The sequence below is a fragment of the Canis lupus genome, chromosome 11, assembly GCF_011100685.1.
Source record: "Canis lupus familiaris isolate Mischka breed German Shepherd chromosome 11, alternate assembly UU_Cfam_GSD_1.0, whole genome shotgun sequence".
NCBI classification, from domain to species: domain Eukaryota; kingdom Metazoa; phylum Chordata; class Mammalia; order Carnivora; family Canidae; genus Canis; species Canis lupus.
The window spans coordinates 17,163,016-17,178,448 of record NC_049232.1 but is presented as its reverse complement, the minus strand read 5'-3'; the positions used below and the strand labels follow the sequence as shown (position 1 = coordinate 17,178,448).

Genomic DNA, 15,433 nt, shown 5'->3' with positions numbered 1-15,433 from the left:
ATGAAAACCAAGACATTGTCTTTGAAGTAAGAATGAAAGGGTTGTACAATTTAATTTCTATATAAATGGCCGTTTGAATACACAAAGTATCAAATATAAACAGTAGTGTAGAAGAAAATAAATTGGCAGAAATAATTACTCAACCAGTAGCAATAATTAAGACTACCATTTAAAAGATCTTCTATACATAAAAAATGAAAAAAATATTGTTATAGAATTTTACAGCACACAACTTAATTCAATCCTAATTCATTACTATTATACTTCTTTCTTCTTCAGTATTAGTGGGCCCACATTATCTCCTGTCAATTCATTGTGTTTATTATGTGAACCATCACAGGCAGGAAATGTCTTAGAACGCCAACACCTACAGCTCCTCCTTGGAGCTGGAAGATTTCACATGAAGTTGTACAAAAACAGACAATGATGGATGGATGGATGGATGGATGGATGGATGGATGGATGACCAAGATTTTTGGCCCCTAGCTAGATTCCCTTCCTGCCACCTGGTAGTTACAGGGACAGCTGCTGATACCCTGCTTTTCACTAAATGGTACGCAGGGAGTGGGGGGATGGTGGCAGAGGGTACACTGAGGGCTGGAGGGGGACAACAGCCACTGGGTGAGCCGTTAATGGTTTATACTATTGTTTACTCTTCTGTGATTAAAAGTGCTTCAACCCTCAAAAAAAAAAAAAAGGCCAATAAGCACATGAAATGATGCTTGACAACATTATTCATTAGAGAAAGGCAAAACAGAACCACAATGAGATATCACTTCATACCCACTAGGATGGCTAGAGTAAAAAAGTCAGATAATAACAAATGGTAAAGGAAAAATCAGAACCCTCATACACTGCTGGTGGGAATGTAAGATAGTGTAGTCACTTTGGAAAATAGTCTGGCAGTTCCTCAAACAATTAAACATACAGTTAGTGTATGCCTCAGCAGTCCTATTCTAAGGTATATATTCAAGAGTAATGAAAACCTATGTCTACCCAAAAGCTTGTACATGTATGATTATAGCAGCATTACTGACAATAGACAAAAAAGGAGGAACAATCCAAATGCCAATCAACTTATTAGTGGGTTAACAAAATGTGGTTCATCTGTACAATGGAAGATTATTTGTCCATAGAAAGGAATGAAGTACTGATATGCAATACAACATGGATGAACCCTGAAAATATTATGCTAAGGAAAGAACTTGGACACAAAATATTATATATTATATGATCCCATTCATAGGAAATATCCAAAATAGGCAATTCTACAGAGATAGAAAGAGGATTCATGGTTGCTTCACCATTAGCATTGGTACCTAGGGTCCATTCTAGTCCCCTAGGACAATGAGGGCTAAGGGCTTCACATCTGTGTCTCCCTCTGTCTTCCCCAGTGATCTGGCCTGCCATGCCAAGAGAGGTTTGCTGACTTGTCTTTGGCCACAGGAAACCTCTGCCTCACTCAAGCCTGGCATGCAGCTTCCCTGTCTTGTGGCCTTGCACTGTAGGCTAGTTGCCACTTGCCCTTACTGTGCCCCTTTTCCTTGATGAGAGCTCATAATTTCCTTCTCTTCCTCTCTCATGTTGATGGAGCTGACCCATTCCTGGCTTTGGGGTTGATCACATGCCTCTAGCCTGGCTAGTCAAAGTGATTGGTACAAAACCAACATGGTCCCAGATAGGCCAATGGTAGACAGCCAGCCGCAGGTATTGCTGGGCCTTTTGGGAGACAAGTGTGTTTTTGGTCTGAATTTGCTAAAGTGATTGTTATGGACTGACCGTCTGTGTCTCCCTCCAAATTCGTATGTTGAAGTCCTAGCTCCTAATATGAACTTGGGTATCACCTGATGCCCTCATTTGAAAAAAAAATTTTTTTCCATGAAAGGAGCCCTCCCCATAGCTCATTTGAAAAAAAAAAATTAAAAACTAGTCTATAAAGGCAGATATAAGGCAACTTGATATGAGGATCAAAATGGATTTCGCATCGGGGTGCCTGGCTGGGTCAGTCAGTGGAGCATACAACTCTTAATCTTTGGGGTTGTGAATCTGAGTCCCACATTGGGTGTAGATATTAGAAATGAAATCTTTAAAAATATAGATTTCACAGAACTAGATGGGGAAGAAAATCCATTTGCTGTCATAATCTCCCTCAGCCTCACTTTATGTATTATCAGTAATGATGATTATGATGATAGATATATTAATTGGTTGGAAGAATCTTTTCACACTGTAAAAGTGTCTCAAATCATCACAATATATACCTTAAATATCTTGTAATTTTAGTTGTCAATTATATCTCAATAAAGCTGAAATTAAGAAAATAATCTCCTAGAACTGTTTTCAAGTTTCAATATGAAAATGCAGCACCATTTGTCAATGCAGAGATCAGAAGTGACACACACCACAGTCACATAAATCAGGTGAGTCATACCGATGTGAGAGGTTCCTGGACCTGAAACAAGGAACTTTCTCTGGAGTTTGACATCTCAAGAGAGAGGGAATTAAGTAGCAAACTCTCACCTCCTGTAGGAGTTCTCATTAGTGCAAAGCTCTGGAGTCCATCACGTCACCGTATGAACCGTGGCTACATCTGTTTTAGACCCTGGGCCACTGGGAACCTCAATCTTGCCTTCTGTAAAATGAGACTAGTCCTAGCCAAGCTGGAATATTCTAAGATTCGATAATAATAATGTAAAATACCTGGCACCTAGTGTATTCAATTCCTCTAGGTCTTACCCCTTCCCTTTCCCTCATTTTCATGGCAAGAATAGCCCTGGGGCCTCCGGCAAGAATTCTACCCCAAATTATTTCCCCGGTAGGGGTTTGGTTACTCGAAATCGGACGTCACTAAATTCCTCTGCCGGGGTCCATGCCACCCTGAGAAAAGCTGGACACTTTTTCTAACCTTAGGGATGCAAAAATGTGCTAAAAGGAGAAGAAACTCTCCTTCTCCTCGGTCAGTTCACGAGGGCAGGACCGGGTCTTGCATCCTGAAAAAGGGAACAGAAGGCTCTGTTCGAGTCCCCGAAGTGGCCGGGCCCCGAGCCACGAGGGGGAGCCCCGCCCCGCCCCGCCCCGCCCCCCCGCGGGCCCCGCAGCCGCGCATCTCCCCGGCCCGCGCCCCCGGATACAACTCGAGTCGGAATAAGGAAGAAAGTCTGTTTTTAAAAGTAGGAAACATCTTCAGGTCACATTCTTCTCTTCAAAACAGATAGATAAAATAGATCAAAGGGTGAAACTTGAGAAATGTCAAACCAGGCAGAAGGGAACGGCGAGGCCGGGACTGCAGGTGCAGCGGCCGCCGGAGGCCGCGGGGAAGGAGGCGGAGGGCGGAGGCCGAGGCGGAGGCGGAGCCCGAGCCCGCCCTGCAGGCCCCCCTCGCGCCGGCCGCGCCGCACCGGGGATCCCCGCTCTCCGCCGCGCACCGCGAGGGTCGCCAGGCCGGAGTCACCCGTCCCGGAAAAGGACCGCGCAGCAGACCCGAGGTTTCGCGACAAACGAGCAGTTGTCCCCATCGCGGCCTTCCGGGCGCAGAGTTTTCTCAAAACAGCGGACACCTGCGAGGCCGAAAGGCTCCCTCAGCCTCAAAGAACAAAAACCACCAGGAGCGTTCAAAGGGCATTTACGGTAACAGCCGGGGCCTGAGCTCGGCGGAGCGGGCGACTAATCCCTTAAGCAAACACTTAGGCACCTGGCTAAGCCCCGGCTCCCTTTCCTCCGGGCTCGCACTGGGTTCCTGCACCCCCCCTCCCCACCCCCTTCCTCCCTCTCCCCACCCCTCCTTCTTCCTCCTCCCCATTGTCTCTCTCCCCACCCCCCTTTCTCCCCCCCTCCCCCCTCCTTCCTCCTCCTCCCCCCTTCCTTCCCCTCCCCCCTTCCTTCCCCTCCCCCCTTCTCCCTCTCCCCACCCCCCTTCTCGCTCTCCCCACTTCCTTCCTCCTCCTCCTCTCCCAACCCTTCCTTCCTCCTCCTGCCCCCTCCCTCCCTCCCTCCCTCTCCCCACCCCCTTCCTCCTCCTCACCCCCCTTCCTCCCTCTCCCCACCGCCTCTTCCTTCTCCTCCTACCCCCTCCTCCCCCATCCCCTTCTTCCTCCTCCCCACCCCTCTTTCTTCTCCGCCGTGGGAGGGGCCTTTGAAAGACGACTTCAGAGAGGACACCTGCCCCCCTCCTCTGCCCACCAGCTGCTCTCCCCGCTCCCTCCCCAGCTTCTGTCTCCCGGATCCCTCCCCCGCTCAGTCAGTTCTTCTCCCCACTTCTGGTTCCACCCGCTCTCCCCATCCCTCCCCAGCCCCCCCCACAGCCTCCACCTCCCCTCGACCACTCTCCACCTCCTTGCTGCCGACCACTGGCTCCCCTGCAGATTCTCTTTTTCTTCCAGCGCCCAGGCTCTTCCACCTGGTCTAGGCCAATCACCCCCGAGGCTGAGGCTGCGCAGCAAGAGTCTCAAGGTTCCGCTCACCTCTCCGAGGCTCAGCCTCTGAAATACTACGTGGCCTGGCCCATCTGGGCTTCAGTGTTAGGACCCCCTTAAGGGCTGGGTTCTTGGGCATGTGCTTTCTTCACCAGGTGATGGTTTCCAGGCTTCCTGGTCTCATGTCACACTGTACCTAATTTTTCTCTGAGGTGGAAGTAAGGGTCCTTGGCAAGGACATCGCTTAAGATCTGGAAGCCTGTTCTGTTATGTAAAAGGGGGATAATAATAGAAACTAGCTTATTGGAGATTTGGGGATTAAGTGAGATGACACATGGAAAATTTGCCAACTATTACTGTGAGGTCCTTCATGATAGGCACCCATACCCATTGGTTTCTTTGCATTCAGCTCAAACTTGGCAGACAGAAAAGGTATCGATGTGTAATTTTAAATTCAGTAATAGCCAATAGTGGTGACCTTTTATTCCAGCAAATGTTTTTCTAGAGCATTTCCAAAAAAAAAAAAACAAAAAACAAAAAACAAAACAAAAAACCTGCTTCACTTTTCTTGGATTTTGGCTTGCTTCCCAATTAGTTATTTACTACCACAGATGGCTGTGAATTCCTCTAGGACAGGGGCCATGTCCTCCTATTCCTTTTTATGACCCTGGAATGGTACTTGGGATGGAGTAATTCAAATATTTGTAATATTAATTATTTGTCTTTATTTTTTTTAATTAATTATTTGTCTTTAGAGGTCACTTATAGTCAGAAATGGTCCAATAGTCTAGGAGAGGAGATACAAAAGGGAGTATGAGAGGACCCCATCATACTGCCAGTGACTAGGCCCATTGCCCCGCCATTCTGTGTGCATTTTCTTAACCAGAACCAGCAAGGAGGTGATCCATTAATACATTTTGGACAAGTGATCGACATACCTAGTAGAAAGTCAGACCCTGTTTTTAAGCAAGTTGATTCTATTCATTTGCCCCATAAATATTTACTGACAACCTAGGAAGTGCCAGGCACTAGCTAAGTATTAGGGAGACAACCACAAATAAGTATTCACTGAATCAATAACTACTTATTAAATGATTCTTTCTTCACAAAAATAAATGACCCTTTCTTCAAATAATGATATCCTAATGATTAGCATGAAGGAAACACATTAACAAACAGAAACAGTAGTGATTTTAAGTTTGGCCTCAAGAACTCAAGCACACATGAAACATTTTACAGCAGACAAATCATATTAGTGTGTGGTTGTTAAAACTGGAGAGCCCTAATCTATGTCACCAGTTCATGAAGCTGCATTCACAAAAGGCTCCATGCCTTAATTTCGTGTATCCACTTCCCTGTCATCATCAGGCAGGCTTCCCCTTTAAATAATTGATTTTTTTCATTGCTTCATTCATTTAAAAATCCTGTATTGAAACCCACTATCCCCAACTAAGATAAGGGACTGGAGATATGAAAGTATTAAGGAAATTACTCAATCTAATTGGGAAATCGAATAACAATGGGACAGCCTCAGAGAACAAGTAGGAGGGCTATAGAAGGAATCTGACAATGGGTAAAGCAGGAAACCAAGCAGGTTTGGGAAAAGGTGTGTGTAGGGGATGAGATATTCAAATAGGAATTAAACATAAAATACTGGGATCTGGAAGTTGTGACAATTAGCTATGGAACCAATGAAATAAGGTACCAATAAAATCATTGGGACCAGAACCTTCTTGGGAGACAGTACTTAAATTATGTTCATTTCCTTCCATGGTTACTGTTTGAGCTTTCTACTTCTTACTGTGTCGATTTTAATAATCCTTCATTAAATTTCAATCCCTATGCATTGAATTTTGAATTTTGAATTTTTTTAGCGATTAAGTAGAGCATGCTTGTATAATTTCAAAATCTATATATTTCATATATTCCTTTCCTTTTTTTACATTTTTTCTCATTTCTTGATTGGATTTCTATTTCCTACCAGAGACACTATTTGAATGCATTCCTCACTTCCATTAATTTTCTGTTGTTATGGCTGAAGAAACAAATGTGGACATGCAATGCTCTGTGTTTTAATTCCCCCCTCCCATTAGAAGTAACCTATATCACAGGGAATTTTTTTTCATAATGCTATAAAAGTACACCATAAGGTATTGACCTATAGAGATACTCATTCATTTCCAAAAGATACCACTATCTTGCACACAGCAAGGAAGGAAGTGTAGATAAAGGAAAAGTCATGTTCATACCTCCAACAGGCTTAAGTAATTCCAAACGTCAAAGTAACTCTTCTATTTGTAAAACCATGGCACAAAATTAGCTCCTTGGCAGAAAGCTGCGCACCAAGCTCAGGTTGCACGGAGAGCTGACATGTTCTGTTGGATGAACCTGTACTAGAATAACTGAGAAACAAGAGCTATCTCTTGGACTCTGGGGCTCAAAGTCAACAGCCCCAAGATCAAGGGTTGCATGCTCTACTAACTGAGCCAGCCAGGTGCTCTTGAACTTTTAAAAAGTGACCTGGAAGAAAGTCATCGGTATAGCTCCATGAAAGGGATATGATTTTCTGTTTACTACAGGAGGCCATGTTTCTTCAGAGAAGTTCAGGAGGATAAAAGTACTGGAAGGCGCCCCTGGGAGAGGAAATGGAAATACAGAGACTTTCCAGAGGCTGACCCAGTTTCCTGACCTGACTCCACTGCTCACTGTGATCACAGCTCCTCTAAGCCTCACTCCTCAACTCTACCATGAGGATAATCATAGTTCCCACTCCAGAGGGGTGTGGTGAGAGTTAACTAAGGTAAAACATGCAAATAGGTAGCAAATGGGAGTCCTCTTTTCTCCCCCATTTTTCCTGAATTAGGAATAAGACAATACTCAACCCATCAAGGCACCGTGAGTGACTCCATCTTCTCCCTCAACACACAGGATAACCTGTCACTCAATCCCATTGATTTTTTTCCTCCCAAACATCTCAGATTACTGACTCTCTCCCATTTTAGTCTGGGGACTAGTATCTTCCCAAAGAGAAATTAATCCTGTACCATGCTTCTTAGATTTGTCGGACTTGGTATTCAAGGATAATAAGGTGGAGCTGTGGAGAATTTAATGCAATATAATAGAGAAGGTTAACCAGATTGCTTTCAATTATTTTAGAAAAAGTATACTCTGCCTGTTTTGGTGAGGGAAGACTCCGCTGTTGCATTTCTAAATGTTTATTGCATTTCTAGATGGTGTAGGAAAAGCAGACACTTCTGTGACCTAGAGCCTACTAGCTGAGGTTTCTGCATTTTCCTGAGGGCCATGAAGACTCATTGTCAAGGAAAGGGAAGAGAAAGAAGAGCTGGTTCTCATTCTAGGGCTGGGGAGATCCTGCTTTGTGGTGTGAGCGGGAGTTCCAGAGAGGTACAACCCTAAGGAGAAAAGACAAAACAGGTGCCAGAAATGGAGTTACCATGGACAAGGAGGTTAGGAATGCTCTGCCAAGTGCCCTCTGAACACACACTTTGAGTTGGGCATGGCTGTGTGACTACTGGGTTGAGTACAAAGTGAGGAGAGAAGAGATACTAAGCATTTAGCTGTAGAGTGTTGGGAACCTAGTAAGGGTAATAGCATGCTAAGTTTGGCCTGTTCAACTGTCCACCTTTGAATCAACTGCTCAGCCAAGTTAGCCCAGATCAGGAGCAGCAGCCAGCCTTGGCAGTGTGAACATCTGAAGCCCTTCCCTCATTTCCTGGGCCACATAAACCCCAGGCTCTAAGGGCAAACCCAAGGGAGAGTATAGTCTCTTCATATGACATATATGGAGTTATTCTTGCTACCAACATATTGCATTTCCACTCCAGTCATTGCCAAAATTGGGCTGTTTCTTTTACAGAAGGCACTGGGCACTCTGCGTGGTGACAGTATACCTGAAGAGTCAAGCCTAAAGAGGTGAACCAGAGAGATGGTAGAGAGACAGGGCTCTAAGGACGCTACTGAGTCTCCGCTTTCACAGCGTCCCTCAACTCAGCTCTCTTCCTGGACTTCCCTTTTTTGTTTGCCTGCTCTGGGTTCTATTCCTGCCACTGACAAACATTTAACTAATAAAAAAGGAAAACTGTGAGGAATTTGGAAGAGAGGTCATTCCTTAACCTCACAGCCAGCATCAGGGGAGATGGAGACATGTATACTGTGTGGAAGAAAGGTAGTGGGGCATGTGTAAAGGACAAAGGCAACCATCAAGAGGGGAGGGTCATCCTGAGAAGCAGTGGAGGTCAAGGGAGGAATTTCACACAGAACAGGGATTTGGCAGTACAGAGGGGTTTAACTCCAATTCTGAATCACACCACTGTTCTTGTGTTTCAATACATAATACACCTGTGCTTTGTTACTATCAATTTTCTGAAAAGAGCCCACGTGTGAAATTTGTCCAGAACACTGAACTCACAGGTGCATCAACAGTAAACAAAGGATTATCGTTACTAATGGGAAAGTTGCAGATTACCTGAAGGATGGAGGGTATACCTCTGAGACTGGTACCATGTAGCTAAGAGTTGCTTATTATGATAAAAAAAAAAAAAAAAAAAAACTTTTAAAATTCAGAGAAAATTTAATTCCCGTCCTCACAATCCACTGCTTCCCAGAGGGAAGTATGGGTGTAAGTAAGAATTTTAGCCATGAAGAGGCCAATCTTTCCCAATTCTCGAATCTTTCTTGGAGCCTAACTTTCCACGCTTCCCCCACCCCCTTTTCCCAAATTATCCCTGTCATCTTTTAAATTTAACTAGTAAAGTTTCTTAGGAACTTGGGAGTCTTCTAGACTTCCATTTTCTAGACTTCTGCAAAAATGTTGTGGGCTTAAAATAAAAATAGCCTGTGGCTTGTGGATCATTCGGATAGCTCCTATAGCTCCCTTTTCAAATTGTGACTACCTCCTTAAAAAATGGCTTAATGGAGGCTAAAGGTATGTATCAAAGGACGAGTAGAATTATCTCTCACAGAAGTAGTTGTTATAGGCCTCTATGTGTACTATATGTAAATCAAGAACACTGCTTGCTTCATTTCAAAACTTTTTTGATCTGTTACTAGAGATATGATGCGTAAAACGACCCTGTAAACTGCTTCCTTTTAGACTGGGTAAGTGAACACTTCTAGCACAAGATCTCCATGTTTCTCCCCGCCCCCAACCCCAAAAGCTTCAGCAGTTATCTAATGACTGCTAATAAAATTTTTGACCAGGTCTGAGTCATGAGCCTCTACATTTGCGTTTGGTATCCACGGATCACTGATCCTACTCTGTGGATTAAAACATCTATTTTCCTTTGCACTGTGATCAGAACATCTTGGTAATCCGCATTCATATCTGAGAAGAGTGGAACCAAGGGTATGTGGGGATGAGATATTTGTTTCTGGGGATGAGTTCCTGATTTAGGAGTATAGCAGGCTCGGGTAAACCTGCACATTAGAGGATGACAGATTCAGAGGCCTTCACATTTTCCCTAAAACAATACTTTCTAACTCTTGTCTAACACAAAATTCAACGGTAAATTCAAGAGTAAAAAATGGGCTCAAGTTCTTAATGCTCCCATTTAATAGTCTATTATTTAATTATTTAATGCCTGTCACATGTGAAAGATGTCTCTGACCACTGTCTCCAGATTCCAAAAAGATCAACAAGACCCTTGGTCTTTAGGTATTTGAGTAGTATACAAAAACAAGGATGTCCAGTTGGTTAACCCAGCAACACAGATTCTGTGTATGTACTACTTAAACAGTCCTTTCTGACAAGTGTTTCCCAGGACTTGTACCATCTTGACGCAAACAGTTAAGTGTTAAACTACCACCTCTTTGCCCTGAACCTACATCCTGTTGACACATAGAATTGCATCAGAGGCATTTTTTTTTTCCCCTGGTGAATGAACAAAAAAATACCTGCTGGCTCAAAGGTGAACTGCATTCCTGGCTTGAAAACCGTTGGATGCTCTGATATTAGGAAATGGCACATTCATAGCTGCATTTGAATTCTAACTCCCCAAAAGAGTAACTAGCCTGAATGGATTTTGGAAAATAAGCAAGAAGCAAAGAACATGCAATGGACACTTACATTAGGTTTCAGATCTGTTAAGCCAGCCTGTAGCCAATCTATTTCTAACTGTAACTTGCATTACCTGAGCACACACGCATTGGCAATATGGGTGACTAGTTTGGAAATGGCCAACCTATCCCAGTGCTCTTCGTTATGGATCAGGCAGCAGTGACTGCATAATAAAGATATCCCTGGAGATGAAAGATCTGGGCTCTGAGCCAACATTCTTCACTGATGTGCCACATGACCTCGGGAAATTCCCTACATTGCTTCAAGTTGCTTTCCCAAGACTAAGAGAGAGAGAAAGTAACTGTCCTACATATATTACACACTAACTATAATGTTCAAACAAGAAAATGAAAATGTTTTATAAAATTATAAATAGGCATAGCCAAAAAATCTTCTAAAGAAAGACAGGGACTATGGATCCATTTTAGTCCAGTTTCTTCATTCCTAAATACATGATTTGACCCAAAATAAAGAATTTGATAAGTAAAAATTTTTTTTTTTTTAAAGTCACAATGAGCAGTATCTTACATGGTTCAATCACACTGGTAAATGTCAACAATGATTATTTCAAAGGCTTAGGAATAATGAAGTTTCAAATAATTTTTCTAAGGTATGAATATTAAGATAAAAGCCACTAAAAAGTTCAGATATTGTGAAATAAGTTATATAAATGAGGGTATATCACAAAAATATATTTATAAATATAAATTTATAAAATAGAAGAGTAGACATTTAGATAGTTTTAATGAAGCCACTTCCTTTATTGCAGTAACCTCTGTACAAAGCAGCAACTGCAATACTCAACGTTAAAACATTAGAAAAGCATTTGTGTGACAGTTATAGTACAGTATTATCAAAATATTACATTTTCAAACTTAGTAGATAAACATCCACCAGAGCTCAAATCTTTAAATTATTTCCATAGTCTTTAAAAATATGTCATGTCAGAAAGCATATAAAAAGAATGTAAAAGGAAACCTAAAATACAAATGAAATAATGTAACAAATAAATATTTGATTTAATTAACCATTAATCAGCTTAACACCACCATTCTCTCTAAACCCAATGAATATTTACCTATAGGAATAATGAACTGTCAAATGCCATTGCATATTTATTTCCAAGTTATCACCAATGATTAGAACTGAAAAAAAAATTGGCATTAAAATAATCAAATTCAGCATAAATAAAATAGACTAGAATAGCTTCAACACTAGCTAGCATCTCTAAGAATTGTTGAAATTTATTAGAGTACTACAACAACCTTGCAAATTTTGACCTGGTGTCTAGTGGTAAGTGAAAGTAATGCATTTTTTTAAAAGTGAAAAGCTTCTTACATTATTTCACAGACAATATTACCCTCCCCCCATTATGCATATTTAGATATATCTTATGTACTTTATACACATATGTATGATGCATGACATTTGGTTCCTGCAGTATAGATCACAATGATGGGTTCCTGAATGGGAAAAACTTAAAAAAAAAAAACAAAAAAACAAGTGTACCTGTGCACATTTCAAGATAGCAGCACTTAGTTCATGCCCTATTATCCATTTAAAAAGTTCAAACACGGTATTGTTTACTGAACAATATGACATTTCTACTGTCTTTCCTCCAAAACACTACAAAACCTGCAATAAATGGAACAATGCTGTGAGTTATAATGTAGAAAAAAACCCTGGAAAAACAATTACTTCATTTTAACATTCTGAATTCAAAATTATTATCAGATCTCCACTTTTCTATTCATTTCGTTTATGCTCACGCAGCTAAAATACTGCACTATTGACAACAGTAGTGATTCTATAGATATCTATCAAGATTCATGAAAACCTGCATATATTCTTCACCACTGAAATTTATACCAACAAGCTCACTAAACAGTACTGTATGGGATGTGTTTTCCATTTCTCACTGAATGGTTAACTGTGTGAAGTTACATGCCCTTCAAATGATCACCTTTGTTCTCTGTGAAACCTGTATCTTTCAATCTAATTTTGAACTTATGTTTAATAAAACCAAAAAATGTTAGTCGAATGAATCTTGATCACTTTAAAATGCAAAAACCCAGCAACATAAATGTCATTATATATACACACATGCATCTGTGTATGCATCTACACATACATACACACATACAGATATGTAGACATATATCCCTTGAAATGTTTTTAGGAAATCCTTCCTTGAATAAAAAATGAAAAACTTCACATTAATAATTGTATATAAAGCTTTTAGTAACAGTACGTATGCACTGTCAAAATTGTACTAGTAGACTATGATGTCAAAACAGACTTTCCAAAAGCACAAACTGGCAGTTTTTCTTAAACACAAAAGTTTTAAAGTATTAAGAATGGATTAAATTCAAATGTTCAGAATAATCTGTTCAAACCTGAGTATATTAATTAAGACTAAGTGTACTTGACAATTGAATGAATTAAGCCTAAAAACATTTCACTAAGAAACCAGTGGTCCATTTAACCATTTGATGAAACATTAAATATTTTAATGATTTATAAAGGATGTGTATAGTGGAATTCCACATATTGTTTATTGAAATACTCTATTTAATGACATTGCTTTGTCTAATTTTCCTCAAGAAAAATCTTTTAGTATTTCTTAAAAGTCCCTAAAGATTTGAGGAAAACTATAAATTAGGACAGATGTCTCTTCTCACAGATACAAATGATTTTGAGGACTTTGCCTAAAGAATGTCAACAGGAGATTGTTCAGCATGGTATACAGAAGTACTGAACAAATCTTCAACCTTCCCCAAGACTTCAAATAAGAATACAAATAACAGCCAATTAGAGATTTAAAAAAAAAAAAAAAGGTTTATTGGGTCTTTTTCCCCTAGATCTACATTTTATACATCCCATACAAACCAAACCTTGGGGTCACTTTTTGGTTACCATTTTTTTGTTTTGTTTTTGCATTTTTCATTAACTTGCCCTAATTCTCACCTTTAGTATCTAACAAATACCTTTACAAAAGTAATAGAAAACATACAGTACTCAACACTAATTGGTCAATGGAAGAAGAAAAGCAGTGTCCATTGCATTTTAAGGTGGAAGAGACTAGAAACAAAAAGAACAGCTGAAGGCAAAATTTGACATTCTATAAATTTATAAAAGAGGATATATGGATGAAATTTGGTTAATTTCAGAAGGCACCTCAAGGCTAAAGGCTTTTTGTACTCCTTTCATCAATCACAAAATAACACACTTTTATTGCTATTCAAGTAGCAAAGAAAACTTTACTCTCATGAAATTTAGTCCAACAACAAGGAATCATCATCATTCATTAAGATTGAAATACAGAACTGACTAAAACTGAAGTCTCCATACACATGTCAGTGGAGCAACTTCCTTCTGTGCTTTCAAATTAATGAAACAGTGAAAGAAAAGTCACAGTTCGCCATTGTGATGTTAATGTGTCATTGAAGATTTCAGTTACTTCACCAGGCACTCAAGTACCATCTGGAGGGCTTATCCACTGTACTTGGGCATTTAAGAATAGAAGGTAAGGACGCTCTGATGATTCCCACGGACTAAGAGAATTGGTGGTAGGTCCTTTGATAGTGCTTCTAACCATGCCATATAGAGAGCACTAGACACAGCACCTTTCCGTGCAACTGGGAGACTCCTGGTATCCAAAAGAGAAAAGAAATTAGGCAATGCATTTAAGTTGAGAAAAATAAAATGTAATAAAAATTATATATTGAGTCACTAGTAATAGTAACTAAGAAGTACAGTGGTTACACATTATTTTCGAGTGCAGGCAAATTTTAAACATGGGGTAGCAAGGACTATACTCATATCACTATTCCCCTTTTTTCATGTTTGAACAGAAGATTTTTAAAACTTCATAAGAATAGAAATGACTATTTCTATAAACTGCAACATATTTGGTATCTAACATTAAACCTCCCATTCCCTTCTTCAGTTAGGATAGAATTCTTCTAGGAGAAAGGGATGCTTCTACCTGAATTAAGAAAGCAGAAACTACACATGGATAAATGAGATTCAAATATAATTCTATGTATTAATTTTCAATTTTCAACTTCTTTCATCTTTCTGGGCTTTCATTTTTTATTTGTAGATAGTGGTAGTAGTAACCAGCTGCTCCATAGGGTGTTTTTCTCTGGATTTCTGTGTTTTAATGCATTCCATTACAGATATCTGATCATTAGCAGCAAAACTTGAAATTTTCCACTATACTGTTTTTTATTAATCAAAGTAACAATCCTTTGGTATTACTTTATTTCATCTTTTGCCGTATTTTTGGAGGCCTGAGCTGTTTTTACCTATTTAAGGACCCCAGTTCTATGATGGAAAAATTTGGGTTCAAGTAATATCTAACTAATCTGATTTAGTGAATGAAAAACCAAAGAGCACCTATATTCAATGGAGGACAAAATGTCTGTATATAAAGTTTGTGTGTGGAAACTTAGGAGTACAGATTCAGACAGGAACCACTTTATAATTTGACCCCCCCAAGATAAATTTATGGCATTATTTCTGTAAGGATGTTGTCTGGGGTCCAAACTTTAAGATTTTTTAAAAAATTATTTTAAATACAGTCTAGCCCCAACATGGGGTTTGAACTCATGACCCCAAGATCAAGATCAAGAGTTGGATGTTCTAATTGACTGAGCCAGCCATGTGACCTGCACCTCACCCTGGGGTCCAAATTTTAACTTAAGGACCTTATCTTCCATATATGCTTAGTAGCTATGCTGTAGTGTCCTTAAAGCCAAGGAATTTTTAAAAGGTGGGGAAAAAGATCGAGGAAAAATTCCAGAATAAACTATTATGATAAAGAATTACTTAGATTCATATAAGCTTAAGGTTAGAGTTTTTTCTTTCCTCCTATCTTAAATGATTTCTCCATATGCTTAAAGCAAAGTGTACTAACAAAAGTTTATTTTTTCTTCCTTAT

The 15,433-nt window shown here is 40.2% G+C and overlaps 1 protein-coding gene and 1 long non-coding RNA gene across 3 annotated transcripts in view; one reads left to right on the top strand and one right to left on the bottom strand.

Annotated features, from left to right (window-relative positions):
- The first annotated feature begins 3,342 nt into the window (after positions 1 to 3,342).
- Positions 3,343 to 8,993, top strand: LOC111097970. The gene is made up of 3 exons (XR_005366638.1): positions 3,343 to 3,627; positions 6,992 to 7,212; positions 8,290 to 8,993. It is a non-coding gene; the product is annotated as an uncharacterized LOC111097970 (long non-coding RNA).
- A 2,232-nt stretch (positions 8,994 to 11,225) lies between these two features.
- Positions 11,226 to 15,433, bottom strand: part of SLC12A2 (solute carrier family 12 member 2) — a 112,748-nt gene continuing 108,540 nt past the window's right edge. For both annotated transcript variants that reach the window (XM_038552056.1, XM_038552057.1), the window contains one exon: positions 11,226 to 14,137. In XM_038552056.1, the coding sequence (XP_038407984.1) occupies positions 14,002 to 14,137 (136 nt within the window). In that variant the 3' untranslated portion in view covers positions 11,226 to 14,001. The remainder of the gene's footprint in view (positions 14,138 to 15,433) is intronic.